This window comes from Procambarus clarkii, chromosome 49, assembly GCF_040958095.1.
Source record: "Procambarus clarkii isolate CNS0578487 chromosome 49, FALCON_Pclarkii_2.0, whole genome shotgun sequence".
Taxonomy (NCBI): Eukaryota; Metazoa; Arthropoda; class Malacostraca; order Decapoda; family Cambaridae; genus Procambarus; species Procambarus clarkii.
The window spans coordinates 7,858,897-7,874,874 of NC_091198.1; the positions used below are offsets into that span (position 1 = coordinate 7,858,897).

General features: G+C 48.0%; 1 protein-coding gene and 1 long non-coding RNA gene across 4 annotated transcripts in view; one reads left to right on the top strand and one right to left on the bottom strand.

Annotated features, from left to right (window-relative positions):
• Positions 1-15,978, bottom strand: part of LOC138351312 (uncharacterized) — a 52,851-nt gene that overhangs the window by 8,002 nt on the left and 28,871 nt on the right. The window lies entirely within an intron of this gene.
• LOC123763287 (titin homolog) overlaps positions 1-15,978 on the top strand; it is a 60,214-nt gene that overhangs the window by 1,913 nt on the left and 42,323 nt on the right. For all 3 annotated transcript variants that reach the window (XM_045750417.2, XM_045750418.2, XM_045750422.2), the window contains exon 2: positions 8,187-8,293. In XM_045750417.2, coding sequence (XP_045606373.2) covers positions 8,209-8,293 — 85 coding nt within the window. In that variant the 5' untranslated portion in view covers positions 8,187-8,208. The remainder of the gene's footprint in view (positions 1-8,186; positions 8,294-15,978) is intronic.

Below are 15,978 nucleotides of genomic sequence, written 5' to 3' on the forward strand. Positions count from 1 at the left end.
CCCCGAAATCATCTCAAGATAACCTCAAGATATCCCGCAAACACAACTAGGTGAATACACACCTATCAAGCAACCGGTGTATCTATATCCAATATCTCTGCGTACTCGGCCACTTGCAACTTTTCCTGTACAGCTACGTTCTCGCTTCTTGTGTGTGTACTCACCTATTTGTGCTTGCGGGTGTTGAGCTCTGGCTCTTTGATCCTGCCTTTCAACTGTCAATCAACTGATTCCTGAGCCTACTGGGCTCTATCATATCAACACTTGAAACTGTGTATGGAGTCAGCCTCCACCACATCACTGCCTAATGCATTCCATTTGTCAACTTCTTTGATACTAAAAAAAATTCTAATATCTCTGTGGCTCATTTGGCCACTTAATTTCCAAATGTGTCCTCTAGTGCGTGTGCCCCTTGTGTTAAATAGCCTGTCTTTATCTACTTTGTCAATTCCCGAGAATCTTGTACGTTGTGATTATGTCCCCCCTAACTCTTCTGTCTTCCAGCGACGTGAGGTTGTGTGAGCGCGCGCGCACACACACACACACACACACACACACACACACACACACACACACACACACACACACACACACACACACACACACACACACACACACACACAGCGATGTGTGTGTGTAATTACACGAGTGTAGTTATAGCATGAGAGGTAAGCTCGTGGTGTCCCGTCTTCCCAGTACTCTGTCATACAACGTTTTGAAGCTACTGACGGTTTTAGCCTCCACCACCTTCTCATTTAGCTTGTTCCAACCGTCTACCACTCTGTTTGCAAAAGAAAACTTTAATATTTCTTCGGCATCTTTGTTTCCTTAGCTTGAATCTGTCCTCTTGTTCGTGAAGTTGCTGGTTTCAGGAATTCCTCTGTCAATTTGGTCTATTCCTATTAGTATTTTGCAAGTGGTGATCATATCTCCTTTTTCTTCTATCTTCTAATTTTGGCATGTTTAACACCTTCAGTCTCCTTAACTCTTGTTCTTCCGTTCCGGAAGCCATTTTGTAGCATGACGTTGCATCTTTTCCAGTTTGTGCGCTTCTTGAGATTTGGGCATCATACAAGTGCTGCATATATTGGGTGTACTCACCTAGTTGTACTTGCGGAGGTTGAGCTCTGGGTCTTTGGTCCCGCCTCTCAACCGACAATCAACTGACGTACAGATTCCTGAGCCTACTGTGTGTGTGTGTGTGTGTGTGTGTGTGTGTGTGTGTGTGTGTGTGTGTGTGTGTGTGTGTGTGTGTGTGTGTGTGTGTGTGTGTGTACTCACCTAGTTGTGTTTGCAGGGGTTGAGCTCTGGCTCTTTGGTCCCGCCTCTCAACCGTCAATCAACAGGTGTACAGATTCCTGAGCCTATCGGGCTCTGTCATATCTACACTTGAAACTGTGTATGGAGTCAGCCTCCACCACATCACCCCCTAATGCATTCCATTTGTCAACCACTCTGACACTAAAAAAGTTCTTTCTAATATCTCTGTGGCTCATTTGGGCACTCAGTTTCCACCTGTGTCCCCTTGTGCGTGTTCCCCTTGTGTTAAATAGACTGTCTTTATCTACCCTATCAATCCCCTTCAGAATCTTGAATGTGGTGATCATGTCCCCCCTAACTCTTCTGTCTTCCAGCGAAGTGAGGTTTAATTCCCGTAGTCTCTCCTCGTAGCTCATACCTCTCAGCTCGGGTACTAGTCTGGTGGCAAACCTTTGAACCTTTTCCAGTTTAGTCTTATCCTTGACTAGATATGGACTCCATGCTGGGGCTGCATACTCCAGGATTGGCCTGACATATGTGGTATACAAAGTTCTGAATGATTCTTTACACAAGTTTCTGAATGCCGTTCGTATGTTGGCCAGCCTGGCATATGCCGCTGATGTTATCCGCTTGATATGTGCTGCAGGAAACAGGTCTGGCGTGATATCAACCCCCAAGTCTTTTTCCTTCTCTGACTCCTGAAGAATTTCCTCTCCCAGATGATACCTTGTATCTGGCCTCCTGCTCCCTACACCTATCTTCATTACATTACATTTGGTTGGGTTAAACTCTAACAACCATTTGTTCGACCATTCCTTCAGCTTGTCTAGGTCTTCTTGAAGCCTCAAACAGTCCTCTTCTGTTTTAATCCTTCTCATAATTTTAGCATCGTCCGCAAACATTGAGAGAAATGAATCGATACCCTCCGGGAGATCATTTACATATATCAGAAACAAGATAGGACCGAGTACAGAGCCCTGTGGGACTCCACTGGTGACTTCACGCCAATCGGAGGTCTCACCCCTCACCGTAACTCTCTGCTTCCTATTGCTTAGATACTCCCTTATCCACTGGAGCACCTTACCAGCTACACCTGCCTGTCTCTCCAGCTTATGTACCAGCCTCTTATGCGGTACTGTGTCAAAGGCTTTCCGACAATCCAAGAAAATGCAGTCCGCCCAGCCCTCTCTTTCTTGCTTAATCTGTGTCACCTGATCGTAGAATTCTATCAAGCCTGTAAGGCAAGATTTACCCTCCCTGAATCCATGTTGGCGATTTGTCACGAAGTCCCTTCTCTCCAGATGTGTTACCAGGTTTTTTCTCACGATCTTCTCCATCACCTTGCATGGTATACAAGTCAAGGACACTGGCCTGTAGTTCAGTGCCTCTTGTCTGTCGCCCTTTTTGTATATTGGGACCACATTCGCCGTCTTCCATATTTCTGGTAGGTCTGTGTGTGTGTGTGTGTGTGTGTGTGTGTGTGTGTGTGTGTGTGTGTGTGTGTGTGTGTGTGTGTGTCAGCGCGCGCGCCCCTTCTTATCTACTATTTGTGCATTTTTTACTCGTGTCTGCATCAAGCTGTTAGAAAATGCGCGGTCAAAGAGCTAAGCATCGGGTCACATTCTGTGAATGAAGCTGAAATGATAGGAGCGAGACCAAGAGAGGGTATCAAGAATAAGCCTTTGTGATAGTGAGGGTACAGTCACCGGTGATGAGGTCGGCGTCTCTGGCATCTGGTTGCTGGCCCCAGCGTGCCCCACCGTGCCCTGGGCACTCGGTGCCTTCCTTACCCACCTGGTTCTCACCTTCACTAACCTATCTTAGAGCCCAGCTGTGTGTCACTCTTGGATCTCGCCATGAATTGAACTATTCGGGAATCTAAGGGCGTTTTATTATGTATTTACCCAATACGGAATAAGTATTACAACCAGTTTTCTCCTGGGGAAACACGCACAGTTTACACGGGTTTACTTAATGTGTTTAAGAGTAAATTCACTAACCTAACTTTTAGCGAAGTTTACCGTTTGTTCTATTTTGAAGTAAAACCGCCCATTTCTATGCTTTTATGGTCCTGATATTCTATCCTGGTTTGTAAGCATACATTCCTTGAGTGCAAATATAGACGAATGCAGTGTGACGATTTGAATGTTCAGCAAGTGTGGGTACTGTTGCTACCTCACCTGGTTGGTTGCAAGGCATTTGCAACCTCCAACATTTGCAAAGGCAATCATGGTTCACTCTTGCAGATGTTCCTCAACAGGTGCAATAGGATTAAAATGCGGGAGCCTGAGGCATGCACGGAGGCCGATATTAGTGTGTTGACGTGTGGCAGTGTTGGCGTGACCCTCAGGACCCAGCAAGTGCAGAGGGCGCGCGCCACAAATACCCTGGCAAGGGCGCCGCCCGGCACGCTCCCACCAACACCACCACCAGAAACAGCAGTAGCAACACCAGTAGTAGCTTCAGCAACAGCAGCAGCAGCAGCAGCAGCAGCAGTAATAAGAGTAGCAGCACCGCCACCAGAAACAGCAGTAGCAACAACAGCCTCGATAAACGGTATAAGTAGCTACTGCTTTGATGAGGCAGAAGCTTCAGCGACAGCATCAATAAGAGTAGCAACACTACCACCAGAAACAGCAGTAGCTTGAGCAACAACAACAACATCGCCAGCAACATCAACAACAGCAATAAGAGCAGCAGCACCACCAGTAGCAGCATCATCTTCATCAGTAACAACAGCATTAATGTTGTGCCAAACACACTACTGTACTAATTATACTCAGTATTCCATTAATTCACACTAACACTATATAAGGCCACATTATAACCACCAATGGTGTATTCATAAGCACCAATACCTCTTCATGCATGCACCAGCCTCCTACACGGCAAGGAAACTCAGGGGTTAACTAAACACACCTAAGTGTATATCTATGTACACAATTTATCACACATATACACCAGCCCACAACTCCTATGCGAGTCCCAAACCACGATCCTCACCAGTCACCGCTGGTCACATCCTAAATCCTAATATCACTGATCTCCAAGTCACTAATCTGCCTTAGTTCTCTCTCAAATCACCAGGCTAAAGTCAGTCACTCATACTCACAAGAAAGCAACTCGCAACATTCACCAGGGACGTCGGGGCCACTCGGTGGGTGTGAGGAGGGGCGTGAGGAGCTGGACGTGTCAAACCCGTACTCAGCCAGCCCGGCACAGTCCGTACTACTACATTGACGTCCCGTCCAGTAATGAGCTCTGTCAAATGCTGTCGACTTTTTTATTCAGCTTCCTCAGACCACTTCTGGTCAACATGTGAACCCATGTTCTCATACCTATGAGGCGTGACAATGACCGTCCCAAACTGCACTTCCGGACACTTCCCCGAGTGCTTCAGCCTACAGTGTAGGCCTATTGTCTTGTGTATGGTCCTCTTGTCTTGTCCTGTGTGACAGTTAATACCAGCATTTTCCACACCTTAATAAGACCCAATTGAATTCCTCAGATTAGGCAAAATTGTAATTAATTGTTGTCAATAAAGATGTCAATAACAACAACTCGCCGACTCTAGTCGAGAGTCGTGTGTAGCCAAACTGCCGTGACCAAGTGACCCAGAGAGCCAACCACATACTGCCTCCAATCTATTTACCATACTCCTAAAACTCATCCACATGCTCCATATATTACTACTGCCGCCTGCACACTGAGACTACTACTACCTTTTGCACAATCTGGGTACACAACACCAGCAGCGACAATAACAGCAGCAGCATTAGCAACCCTATATTACCGGTTACCACGCACGCCCAGCACCCAGTGGGGCAGACCAGCACCTCTCAACACAATAACTACCCGTCACATATTGCTCCCAGGGTGCTCTCCATGCCAACCATGGGGCTCATTTGGGGCCATCTTGCAAGGTGTTGTATAATAAATAAATTTAATTTATTTATTATGCGCCCCATAACTATCTCGTCGGCTTTGGTGGAAAGGGTTACAGAGGTACATAAAAGTTCAGGAACTGAACCCTATAGTTCGCTTAGCTAAGTGTCAATCTTGTGAAACTAGTTGCACAATTGTTAATATTACAGAGATATATACACACGTACACAAATACATATACACAAACACATAACAATCTATTGATATGTATATCACAAGTGATTCAAGCAGAGAAAGTACCACGCCTCTCTAAGGACAGGTTGCCATACCAGACACTAGGTAACTTCTCACTTCCTCCAACGACGAATCTTCGATTCCCACCGACTTCTCAATCGACTTGAGAATGGTCCACGACGGACTGATACGTCGTCGTCGTCCCTTCACCTTCTAGTGTGTGGTTATTGTCTTATAAGACAATAGCTTTGAAAATACGAGTGATGGTAAAAGAAGTACTATGAAGGAGGAAAACTAAGAAGAGGAGGGAAGGGGAAGAGTGTGGGAGGAGGAGTATACGTTCAATTATGGGTTCCTGGTGATTAATACATTACAGTACAGTCACCCCTTGATCGACCACCACCCACCCCACTTTCCCTTTATCAACCTACTTACTGCCCCCAGTGAATACTTATTGTTTTTGGCGTGATACTGGTGATAATGGTGCTAGTGATGGTGGTGATGGTGGGCAAGGTAGTGGTGGTGGGGAGGGGGGAGGCGAGGGAGGGCCAGTGGCACAGTGACAGGAACAAGTGCCGGCCACATGCCTCACATTTCCTCTCCAGTGCGTAACACTGCCACACTTACCACGCCTGGTATGCAGGGAGGCACCACGTGGGAAAGAGCGAACAGAGGTACAGGGTGAAGAGGCGGTACATCTTGGAGGCGGTACCGTGTGGAGGGTGGTACTACAGGGAGGATATTACCACGGCGTGAATGGTGCAGGTGGAGGTTGACGCCATATGAAGTGTACCCCCCTAGGAGGCTCCCATTTTGGTTTACATTATGGGCAGAAGCAAGAGTTTATCGTGCAGCGTCACTCGTCCTGCGAGTGAACGTAGAGTAAGGTTCAATCGGAGAACACTGTATGAACATCAGAAATCCCCAGCTATTCAATATCCTCCCAGCAAACATAAGAAATATAGCAGCAAGAAACGTAGATTCATTCAAGAGAAAAATTTATGTTCCCACGAGACGTGCCCGACCATCCAGGTTGTAGTGGGTATGTAGGCCTCCACTACGCTCCAAGCAACAGACTGTTGAACCAAGTTATCACAGGCCAGGCCGGACTTTGAGAGAAGAACTTCCAAAACCCCCCTCCAGGTATACTCTAGGTATGACAGTGTCATTCATCCTGTGAGTGAACACACCGCCATGGGAGTATACAGAACACCCCCCCCCCCCACAATAGGAAGAAACTCCACTGCGTTGATTATTGTGGTCACTTATACCCAGACGCACCCAGACTTAACTGTCACAAGTGAACAGTTCATCAAACAAGGAGATCAACATTTACCCTTTAAGATTTCTTGCTAAGGAAAAGTTGGGCGAATATTTTAAGAACAGTATCTCAACAGCATTTATAACTGACAAATAATGTTTTCCTAAATTTAATAGACTACACGTACGTACGTGTTGGCGTGTGTTATTGGGCAGTCTCAGGTAGTGGTCTAGGGGGTGTGTCTTTCCCGCCATGGAGCTCCTCTAACTCCGCTCTTCACTTACATTTTATAGTCCCAATCTCCACGGCACTTGTATCCAAGACGAATTCTAGCCATTACACGATCTCTCTCTATATCATCTTTTTATGTAAGGATTGAGATGTTCGGTTGTAACTGTCTTGGGTCAACATACAGATTCCCTTTTTAATTTTCTTTCCTCACTGTGCTGGTGTCCGATACATGCTCTCATGTGTAGAAGAACCTTGAAGATAAAGTATTGAACATAGCCCCTGGTAGCACCCTTAGCCGCTAGCACATCTGGTCGTTCATTGCCACAGATTCCAACACGAGTGGGAACAATAGGATCTTTACCACCCTTCCTCTGTTTGTTAGCATTTTCACAGTTCTCTTATTTCAGCTCCTGTACCTCTGTATTCTGCTATTTTTTCACTAAAACTTTGTGTAACAGGTCTTGAGTTGTGCTGTGTTCTAGGTATCCTAAGGTCATAATAAAAGCTAGTTCTGCTAGAAATTAGGAGGCATAGTTCTCAATCTGTGCTTTATCTTCATTTTCACTTTGAAAGACATTATTTTTAAATGCAGCGTATATGACACCCTCTCTGCCAGTAGTAGGGAAGGCAGACCCATCAGCGTAGGGTTGATATAATTACTTTCTGCCTCTCCGTTAATTTCATAAAGACAGGTGTGTGCGCGCGTGCTGCAACATACTATACTTATTATCATTTTTATTTTATTCTTACACTGAGTCAAATTCCACGGAGTAAAAACTTTCCAGCGAGGTGACATCCCTGCAGACACGGGCTCCGGTGCTTATTCCAGCAGCTCCATCTTGTCACACTCTGCCATTTCTTTCCCTTTGTAATTAGCACAGTATTAAAGCTTGTGTCTATATCATCGTAGCGAGTTCCATAATCCTGTTAACTCTGGGAAGACTTGGCTCTTATCGTAGGGCTAATGGGGTGACAAGAGGTAGAGTCTCTTCTTAAGAGGTAGTACTCTCTCATGAGGTTGTAGTACTCATCTGAGAGGAGTACTACCACCTGCCCGAGAGAAGGGTACTACCTGAAATGTGCTTCTTGGATGAGGTGCGCTGAGGGTAATCTTTAAGTTTTTTTTCGGCTAGGATGAAATTAATGAGGGAAAGGTGGTGGGAAAGGTGGTGGGAAAGGAGGGGGGGAGAGGTAAATGTCGACTCGTCATGACTGCCCCGGTGACCAAAGTCTGCCGTAGGAAACTTGGCGAGTCAAAGAGACGAGACCGAGAACTTATGATAATGACGCTACCTAACTGTTCCGTCTTCCCCAGGTGTGGCTTGCGAGTGAGGAAGATGGCGGCGGGCGGCATGAAGACCGCCGTACTGGTGATGGGGGTGATCCTCGGCTGCTCTCTCCTCGTCCTCTACCCCGTCTGTGGTGAGTCCTCCTCTACCCCGTTCTCGAGCGCGTTCCCAACGCCCAGAAATTGTCGTACTAATGTGCCTTATTCTAACCTACCAGAGGACCCACTAACAGAAATCGGGACAGTGTCAATTCCGCGGCTACCATTTTCTAGATTTTTGGCCTAAGGTAAAGTATACGTTAAAATGCGACGTGCTGTTCGGAGGACGGATGATCCATCCCACCCTCTCTCAACTATAGTTACATGTTAATTTTTTGTTAAATATCTAATAAACCATCCTGCTGGAGCTCTTTCTCTGCACTATCACATACCAGTGACATGTAGAAGAAGTTTATTCCACGTTAAACACTTTGGGCCGTCACAGGTTAAACGAAGCATCCTGGATACTAAGTGCAGATGTAGTTTGTGGTACTGTAACCATCACATTATCAATTTGTGATGTAATGATCTGTGTTCAGACCATTGCTTCTCCCCTCTCCCCTTGCCCTCGTTCGTCTTCTCCTCCGCTTATTTCCTTCCCCCCTCCCCCTTTATCACAGTCCGGCCCTCACCGGTCATAAACCGTAGAGTCAAGAGACTCCTGGTGGCTGGACAGTTCCCCTCTTGGCCCTCTTCGTGCCCATTTCATCCCCATTCAATTCCCTCTTTACCCCCACTCTTTCCCCTCTCCCTTGCCATTGACAAATTTGAGGGGCAGTAAAACTCTGTGCCATAAAACCGTAGTTCTCAAATTTCGTTTGGGTGGCTGGCCAGACCAGCTTGTTCCCACGAGCTGGTTGTATTACTTATTTCCAGTTACATGAGATTTTCTGTCAAGCGTTACAGACCCTTCTGGACAGGCCTAGCTTAGCCTGGAGCTTGATTGGTTGAAAGCCAGGGAGGCCTAGGAAGGTTAGGCTCATGGCACTGGTTGGCCCAAGACTCAAGAGGCGGAGTCCCCCAGGGTAGTGCCCGACAACCATTGGCCAAGCCTTTAGAGCGCCCAGTTTTGGTTTGAATTCATTGACTCGTCTTTGAGAGGTGGGGTTTAGTGGGCCTAAGGAACTTAGTTGTGGGTGGAGTGGTTTCCACTGGTAAGCTTGTTAAGAGAAAATTAGTTAGTGTGTCTTTGGGGTGACTTGGGGCAGGTCCAGTGACCTGGAGAGCGGCCATTCAACATCTGTGGCCGGTTTTGCAGGATAAGAAAATGTGCGCTCGAGTACTCATGTCCATCAGTAGATACTATTGCCTCTTCGGGATATTTTTAAGAGTAGAATATATTTCAATTAGATATAAATTAAGTGAAAGCAAGAAACTAGTAAGAACACAACGCCGTTAAATTCCGGGATTCAAGAGGTCCGAGACAACACTGGTCTGAACTAACCCTTTGGAGACGAAACAAAGGAATAATGAAAAAGAACTATGTAATTGCAATAGTTGATAGCACAATCAGCAATGTAACCAGTCCTGGTGGCGCCACAAGTGCCACTATAAAGATGTGCTGTGGATGGACTGAAGTTTTTAGAACCAGACTTCATAGAGTGCAAGTGTGTGTACCTTGCAGGGTTGAAGCAAAACGGGAAGATGATCGATTCAACTCTACGCCTATTATATGGCTTTGCAAAATCTATTTTTGCAACCCGTTGTACCTTTGAAGTTATAATAAAAATAAATAATTCTATATAGTTATATAAACATACAAATAGAATATCTAAATAGAAATGGTCACCAGGTCTCCAAAACGTCCTGGTGTCACAGCCAAAGACATTAGAAAAATATATTTTTTCAGTGTCAGAGTAGTTAACTAACGGAATGCATTAGTGATGTGGTGGAGGAAGACTCCATACATAGTTTCACATGTATATATGATAGAACCCAATAGGCTCAGGAACCTTTTTACAGTCTGTTCATGCCCGTGCCACCTCTTAGGTGGTTAATCTTCATCAATCATCACTCGGGAATCTGTACACCAGTTGATTGAGAGGTGTGACCAAAGAGCCGAAGCTTGACCCCCGCAAGCACAACTAGGAGAGTACCTGCCCCGGCTCCTAACATGCTAGAACAGTCGCTGGGAAACCAGCCATAGCAAGTAAGCCATATACAAGGTCAACATGCCTAGGTAGACAAGCTGCACATAAAGGCACCCTGTAATGTCACCCGGGGCTGTGGTCTGTGAACAGCTGTGGTCGCAGAGCTAGAGTTCAACTTTGACGGCGAGAGTAGGAGTACTCGAATGACAGACAAGCACTCATGTGAGGGTTAGGACATATGACTATAATCATCAGCACCGAAAGTTTGAACTACTGTGTAGTTAAGGCGGTCTTGACCAGGCGAGGCGGGGTGGCTGGAGGCAGGTCAGGGAGGAGGAGGAGGAGGAGGGCTTATGAAGCCTCGTATGACAGTGGAGATCATACAGGAGCTTGCAGGTGCTACCAAACCTGCCATCTGTGGGCGACACCGCCCCCTCACGTGGGTGGCACCACCCCAACCTTGCACCCGTGGGCGGCGCTATGGGTTGACGCAGGACTCTGGTGGCAGTTGGCCGCTCGCCACCAACCAGCTGGCGATTAAAGGCTGACTAGTGCCACAGTTTCGCCCCATCTCTTCTCGCCCCCATCACACTGACACGGATTAGGCAAAATTGTAATTAATATTGTCAATAAATATGTTAATAATAATAACACACTGACACGTGCCATCGTCACACTGACTCACCAACAAGGTTAGGCTCCTAGTGCTATGACAAATTATCCCTATGAAGTCCGAAATGTGAATTTGATAGCGTTCTTTCTAACTGGAGTCACGGCTGTTTTTAACGTCAACAAATGATTAAATTAACGTTACTAATGATGAATCTACTTTTAATGTTACTCGAGAATGTTTTGCCCATTGGGAGAGAGAACGGGAGGGAATATGAGAGGGGGTAAGGAAGAATGGGAGGGAGGGAGGGAGGGAGGGACTGAGGGAGGGAGGGAGGGACTGAGGTAGGAAAGGAGGGATAATGTTGATTCTCGAGGGTCCTTCCCTGCCTGCCTGCCTGTTGCTTTAGTACGCTCCCTCCACCCCCCCCAAGCCCGTGGCTCCTACAGGCTCCCCCCCCTGCCTGTGGCTCCTACAGGTCCCCCCCCCAGCCCGTGGCTCCTACAGGTCCCCCCCCCAGCCCGTGGCTCCTACAGGTCCCTTCTCTCCTTCCCTGCTCGTGGCTCCTACAGGTCCCCCCCCAGCCCGTGGCTCCTACAGGTCCCCCCCTCAGCCCGTGGCTCCTACAGGCTCCCCCTCCCTGCCTGTGGCTCCTACAGATCCCCCCCCCCCTGCTCGTATAGCTGCTGGCAGCGTGACTCACCCAACCCCTTACCCTCCCTTGCTTTCTCACACACTCGTGTCATCAACATGAGATTTTTTCCTGCTGTACCTCTGACGGGCGAGGCTTCGGCAAGGCCATGAAGAGAGCTACACTTGTCCTTGTCACACTAAACAGTTTAGGCGATATGATCAGTCCCATCTATGTATACGAATACACATGTGTGTGTATAATGTATGCATGGCACAAGCTTGTGATTCCATTTCGATTTCCCAACTAGAGGGCGCCACATGCTGCACACACACACACACACACACACACACACACACACACACACACACACACACACACACACACACACACACACACACACACATAGGTAGGACATAGATGAAATGTTCACACGGAATAGTAACAGAACGAGGGGACATGGATGGAAGCTTGAAACTCAGATGAGTCACAGAGATGTTAGGAAGTTTTCTTTTAGCGTGAGAGTAGTGGGAAAATGGAATGCACTTAAGGAACAGGTTGTGGAAGCAAATACTATTCATAATTTTAAAACTAGGTATGATAGGGAAATAGGACCAGAGTCATTGCTGTAAACAACCGATGCTCGAAAGACGGGATCCAAGAGTCAATGCTCGATCCTGTAGACACAACTAGGCGAGTACAACTAGGTGAGTACACACACCTGTCTTCCGGCACAAAAAGAAATATGAATTATTTGCTGCCGTTAATAGGACTTATTTCAGGTCCGAACCCAACCGAATGTATCTTGTATTTATGTACACAAATTATAGTTTCAGTCTTGAAAACTACATGAAAATTGATTGCAATAAATGTACGATGAAAAATTGGTTTATCATATTCTCTGTCAATTTCGGTATTTTTTTTCTACAAAGTTCTTGTAATTTATGTTAAAATTAAAGAATAAATTTGGTTTCATTCTCATCTTGCATTAAAGAATAAGAGAGGATAGGAGACTCTGGCAAGAACATGTGTGGTGTTCATATTCGTCAGCTCTCGTGGAGGGTATTTCTGTACCAGCCTCTGCCACTCCCTGCCAGCCTCCGCCTCACTTAGGCGCCATGTTGACCCGCTAGAGCAGCATGAGGGCAATTATGTTCTTCTAGTAGGACAATGTCTAGCTAGCGGACCATCGTGTCGACCACACCCCTCACATACTCACCACACACACCTCACATACTCACCACACACACCTCACATACTCACCACACACCCCCTCACATACTCATCACACACCCCCTCACATACTCATCACACACTCACCACACACCCCTCACATACTCATCACACACACCCTCACATACTCATCACACACTCACCACACACCCCTCACATACTCATCACACACCCCCTCACATACTCATCACACACTCACCACACACCCCTCACATACTCATCACACACCCCCTAACATACTCACCACACACCCCTCACATACTCACCACACACACCTCACATACTCACCACACACCCCCTCACATACTCACCACACACACCTCACATACTCACCACACACACCTCACATACTCACCACACACCCCCTCACATACTCACCACACACCCCCTCACATACTCACCACACACACCTCACATACTCACCACACACCCCCTCACATACTCACCACACACACCTCACATACTCACCACACACCCCCTCACATACTCACCACACACCCCTCACATACTCACCACACACCCCTCACATACTCACCACACACACCTCACATACTCAACACACACCCCCTCACATACTCACCACACACACCTAACATACTCACCACACACCCCCTCACATACTCACCACACACCCCTCACATACTCACCACACACACCTCACATACTCACCACACACCCCTCACATACTCACCACACACACCTCACATACTCACCACACACACCTCACATACTCACCACACACACCTCACATACTCACCACACACACCTCACATACTCACCACACACACCTCACATACTCACCACACACCCCCTCACATACTCACCACACACACCTCACATACTCACCACACACCCCTCACATACTCACCACACACACCTCACATACTCACCACACACCCCTCACATACTCACCACACACCCCTCACATACTCACCACACACCCCCTCACATACTCACCACACACACCTCACATACTCACCACACACCCCCTCACATACTCACCACACACACCTCACATACTCACCACACACACCTCACATACTCACCACACACACCTCACATACTCACCACACACACCTCACATACTCACCACACACCCCCTCACATACTCGCCACACACCCCTCACCACACACCCCTCACATACTCACCCCTCACATACTCACCCCTCACATACTCACCCCTCACATACTCACCACACACACCCTCACATACTCCATCTTTAACAAGTTCAATAATCTTCGAGTCATTTCAAGTCAAAATCCTCCTAATGGCGGGATATAAATTGTGACCAAAACATCACCAAATGCTCCTCAGCATTTGGTGATGAGCATTTAGGGACATCAGCAGCACCCATATGTTCGAAGTCATGGGACTTTTTATTCAGCGAGCCGGTCGGCCGATCGGACAGCACGCTGTACTTATGATCCTGTGGTCCCGGGTTCGATCCCAGGCGCCGGCGAGAAACAATGGGCAGAGTTTCTTTCACCCTATGCCCCTGTTACCTAGCAGTAACATAGGTACCTGGGTGTTAGTCAGCTGTCACGGGCTGCTTCCTGGGGGTGGAGGCCTGGTCGAGGACCGGGCCTCGGGGACACTAAAGCCCCGAAATCATCTCAAGATAACCTCAAGATAGAGACCTACATGTTCTACAAGCACCACTGACGAGCAGTATCCTATGCTCTTTGTTTCTCGGCGTACAAATTCCACTCTGGTTTCTCACGTTCATTCTATCAAGGGATAAAACTATTTTCAGGCTCTGACACGACGGCTTACGACCAAATTCTGCGACAGTAAGCGGTAGGCCACAATTGATGGCGTGTCGCAGCTCCTCGAGCATACCAAGTGTGTGTGTGTTATATAACAGCCTAGCAACGCCCTCGGACCAATTTTACGGGCTCACCATAGCCCGTGCTACATGGACATTTCGTTCTTTGTAGCCAAATCTAAAACAACAACAACAGCCCTCGGACCACAGTCCATTACACTCATTACACCCTCGACCTCACCTGCATCACTTTGCAACACAGGATCAATGTTCGTGTTAGCTTAACACTCAGAAAAAATACAAGCATTATATCAATTACCTTAAAAAAAATATACAATATGTTCAGTATAAATTAGTAGGGGAATTAAATTAGTAGGCTGTTGCTTGGTATGTGGGCCTGCGGGCAGCTCCAAGCAACAGCCTAGTGGACCAAACTCTCACAAGTCAAGCCTGGCCTCGGGCCGGGCTTGAGGAGTAGAAGAACTCCCAGAACCCCATCAACCAAGGGAGGTTATATCTTGAGGGTTATCTTGAGATGATTTCGGGGCTTTTTTAGGGTCCCCGCGGCCCGGTCCTCGACCAGGCCTCCACCCCCCAGGAAGCAGCCCGTGACAGCTGATGGTATTGTTAAAATACAACTAGTTAGTATTATCGGATACCTTGAGGGAGACGCCCCCGCCTGCCTGGCACTGTCTTACACACTCCAGCCCCGCTAACACCTCCCTCGGTGTGAACCAGGACCCGCAACACCAAGGGCAACCAGCCTCATGGGTGGTTGAGAGGCGGGCCCGAAGAGCCAGAGCTCAACCCCCGCAAGCACAACTAGGTGAATACATAACCTGAGAATTATGATAGTAACTCAGATTTACCGAACTTGACATTAATCAGTTTATTTCATTGGATTCATTTCCTGGTTGTATAAACCTAACCCAACAATCACTTTTCTTATTCTCTAAAAAAAAGTAAATCGAAAACCCCAAATATATGTAGTATTTTAAGTTGTGGTTGAGGCGAGGCAGGGTGGTGGCGGCGAGGCAGGGTGGTGGCGGCGAGGCAGGGTGGTGGCGGCGAGGCAGGGTGGTGACGGGGGCGGCGAGGCAGGGTGGTGGCGGCGAGGCAGGGTGGTGACGGGGGCGGCGAGGCAGGGTGGTGGCGGCGAGGCAGGGTGGTGGCGGCGAGGCAGGGTGGTGGCGGCGAGGCAGGGTGGTGGCGGCGAGGCAGGGTGGTGGCGGCGAGGCAGGGTGGCGGCGGCGAGGCAGGGTGGTGGCGGCGAGGCAGGGTGGTGGCGAGGCAGGGTGGTGGCGGCGAGGCAGGGTGGTGGCGGCGAGGCAGGGTGGTGGCGGCGAGGCAGGGTGGTGGCGGCGAGGCAGGGTGGTGGCGGCGAGGCAGGGTGGTGGCGGCGAGGCAGGGTGGTGGCGGCGAGGCAGGGTGGTGGCGGCGAGGCAGGGTG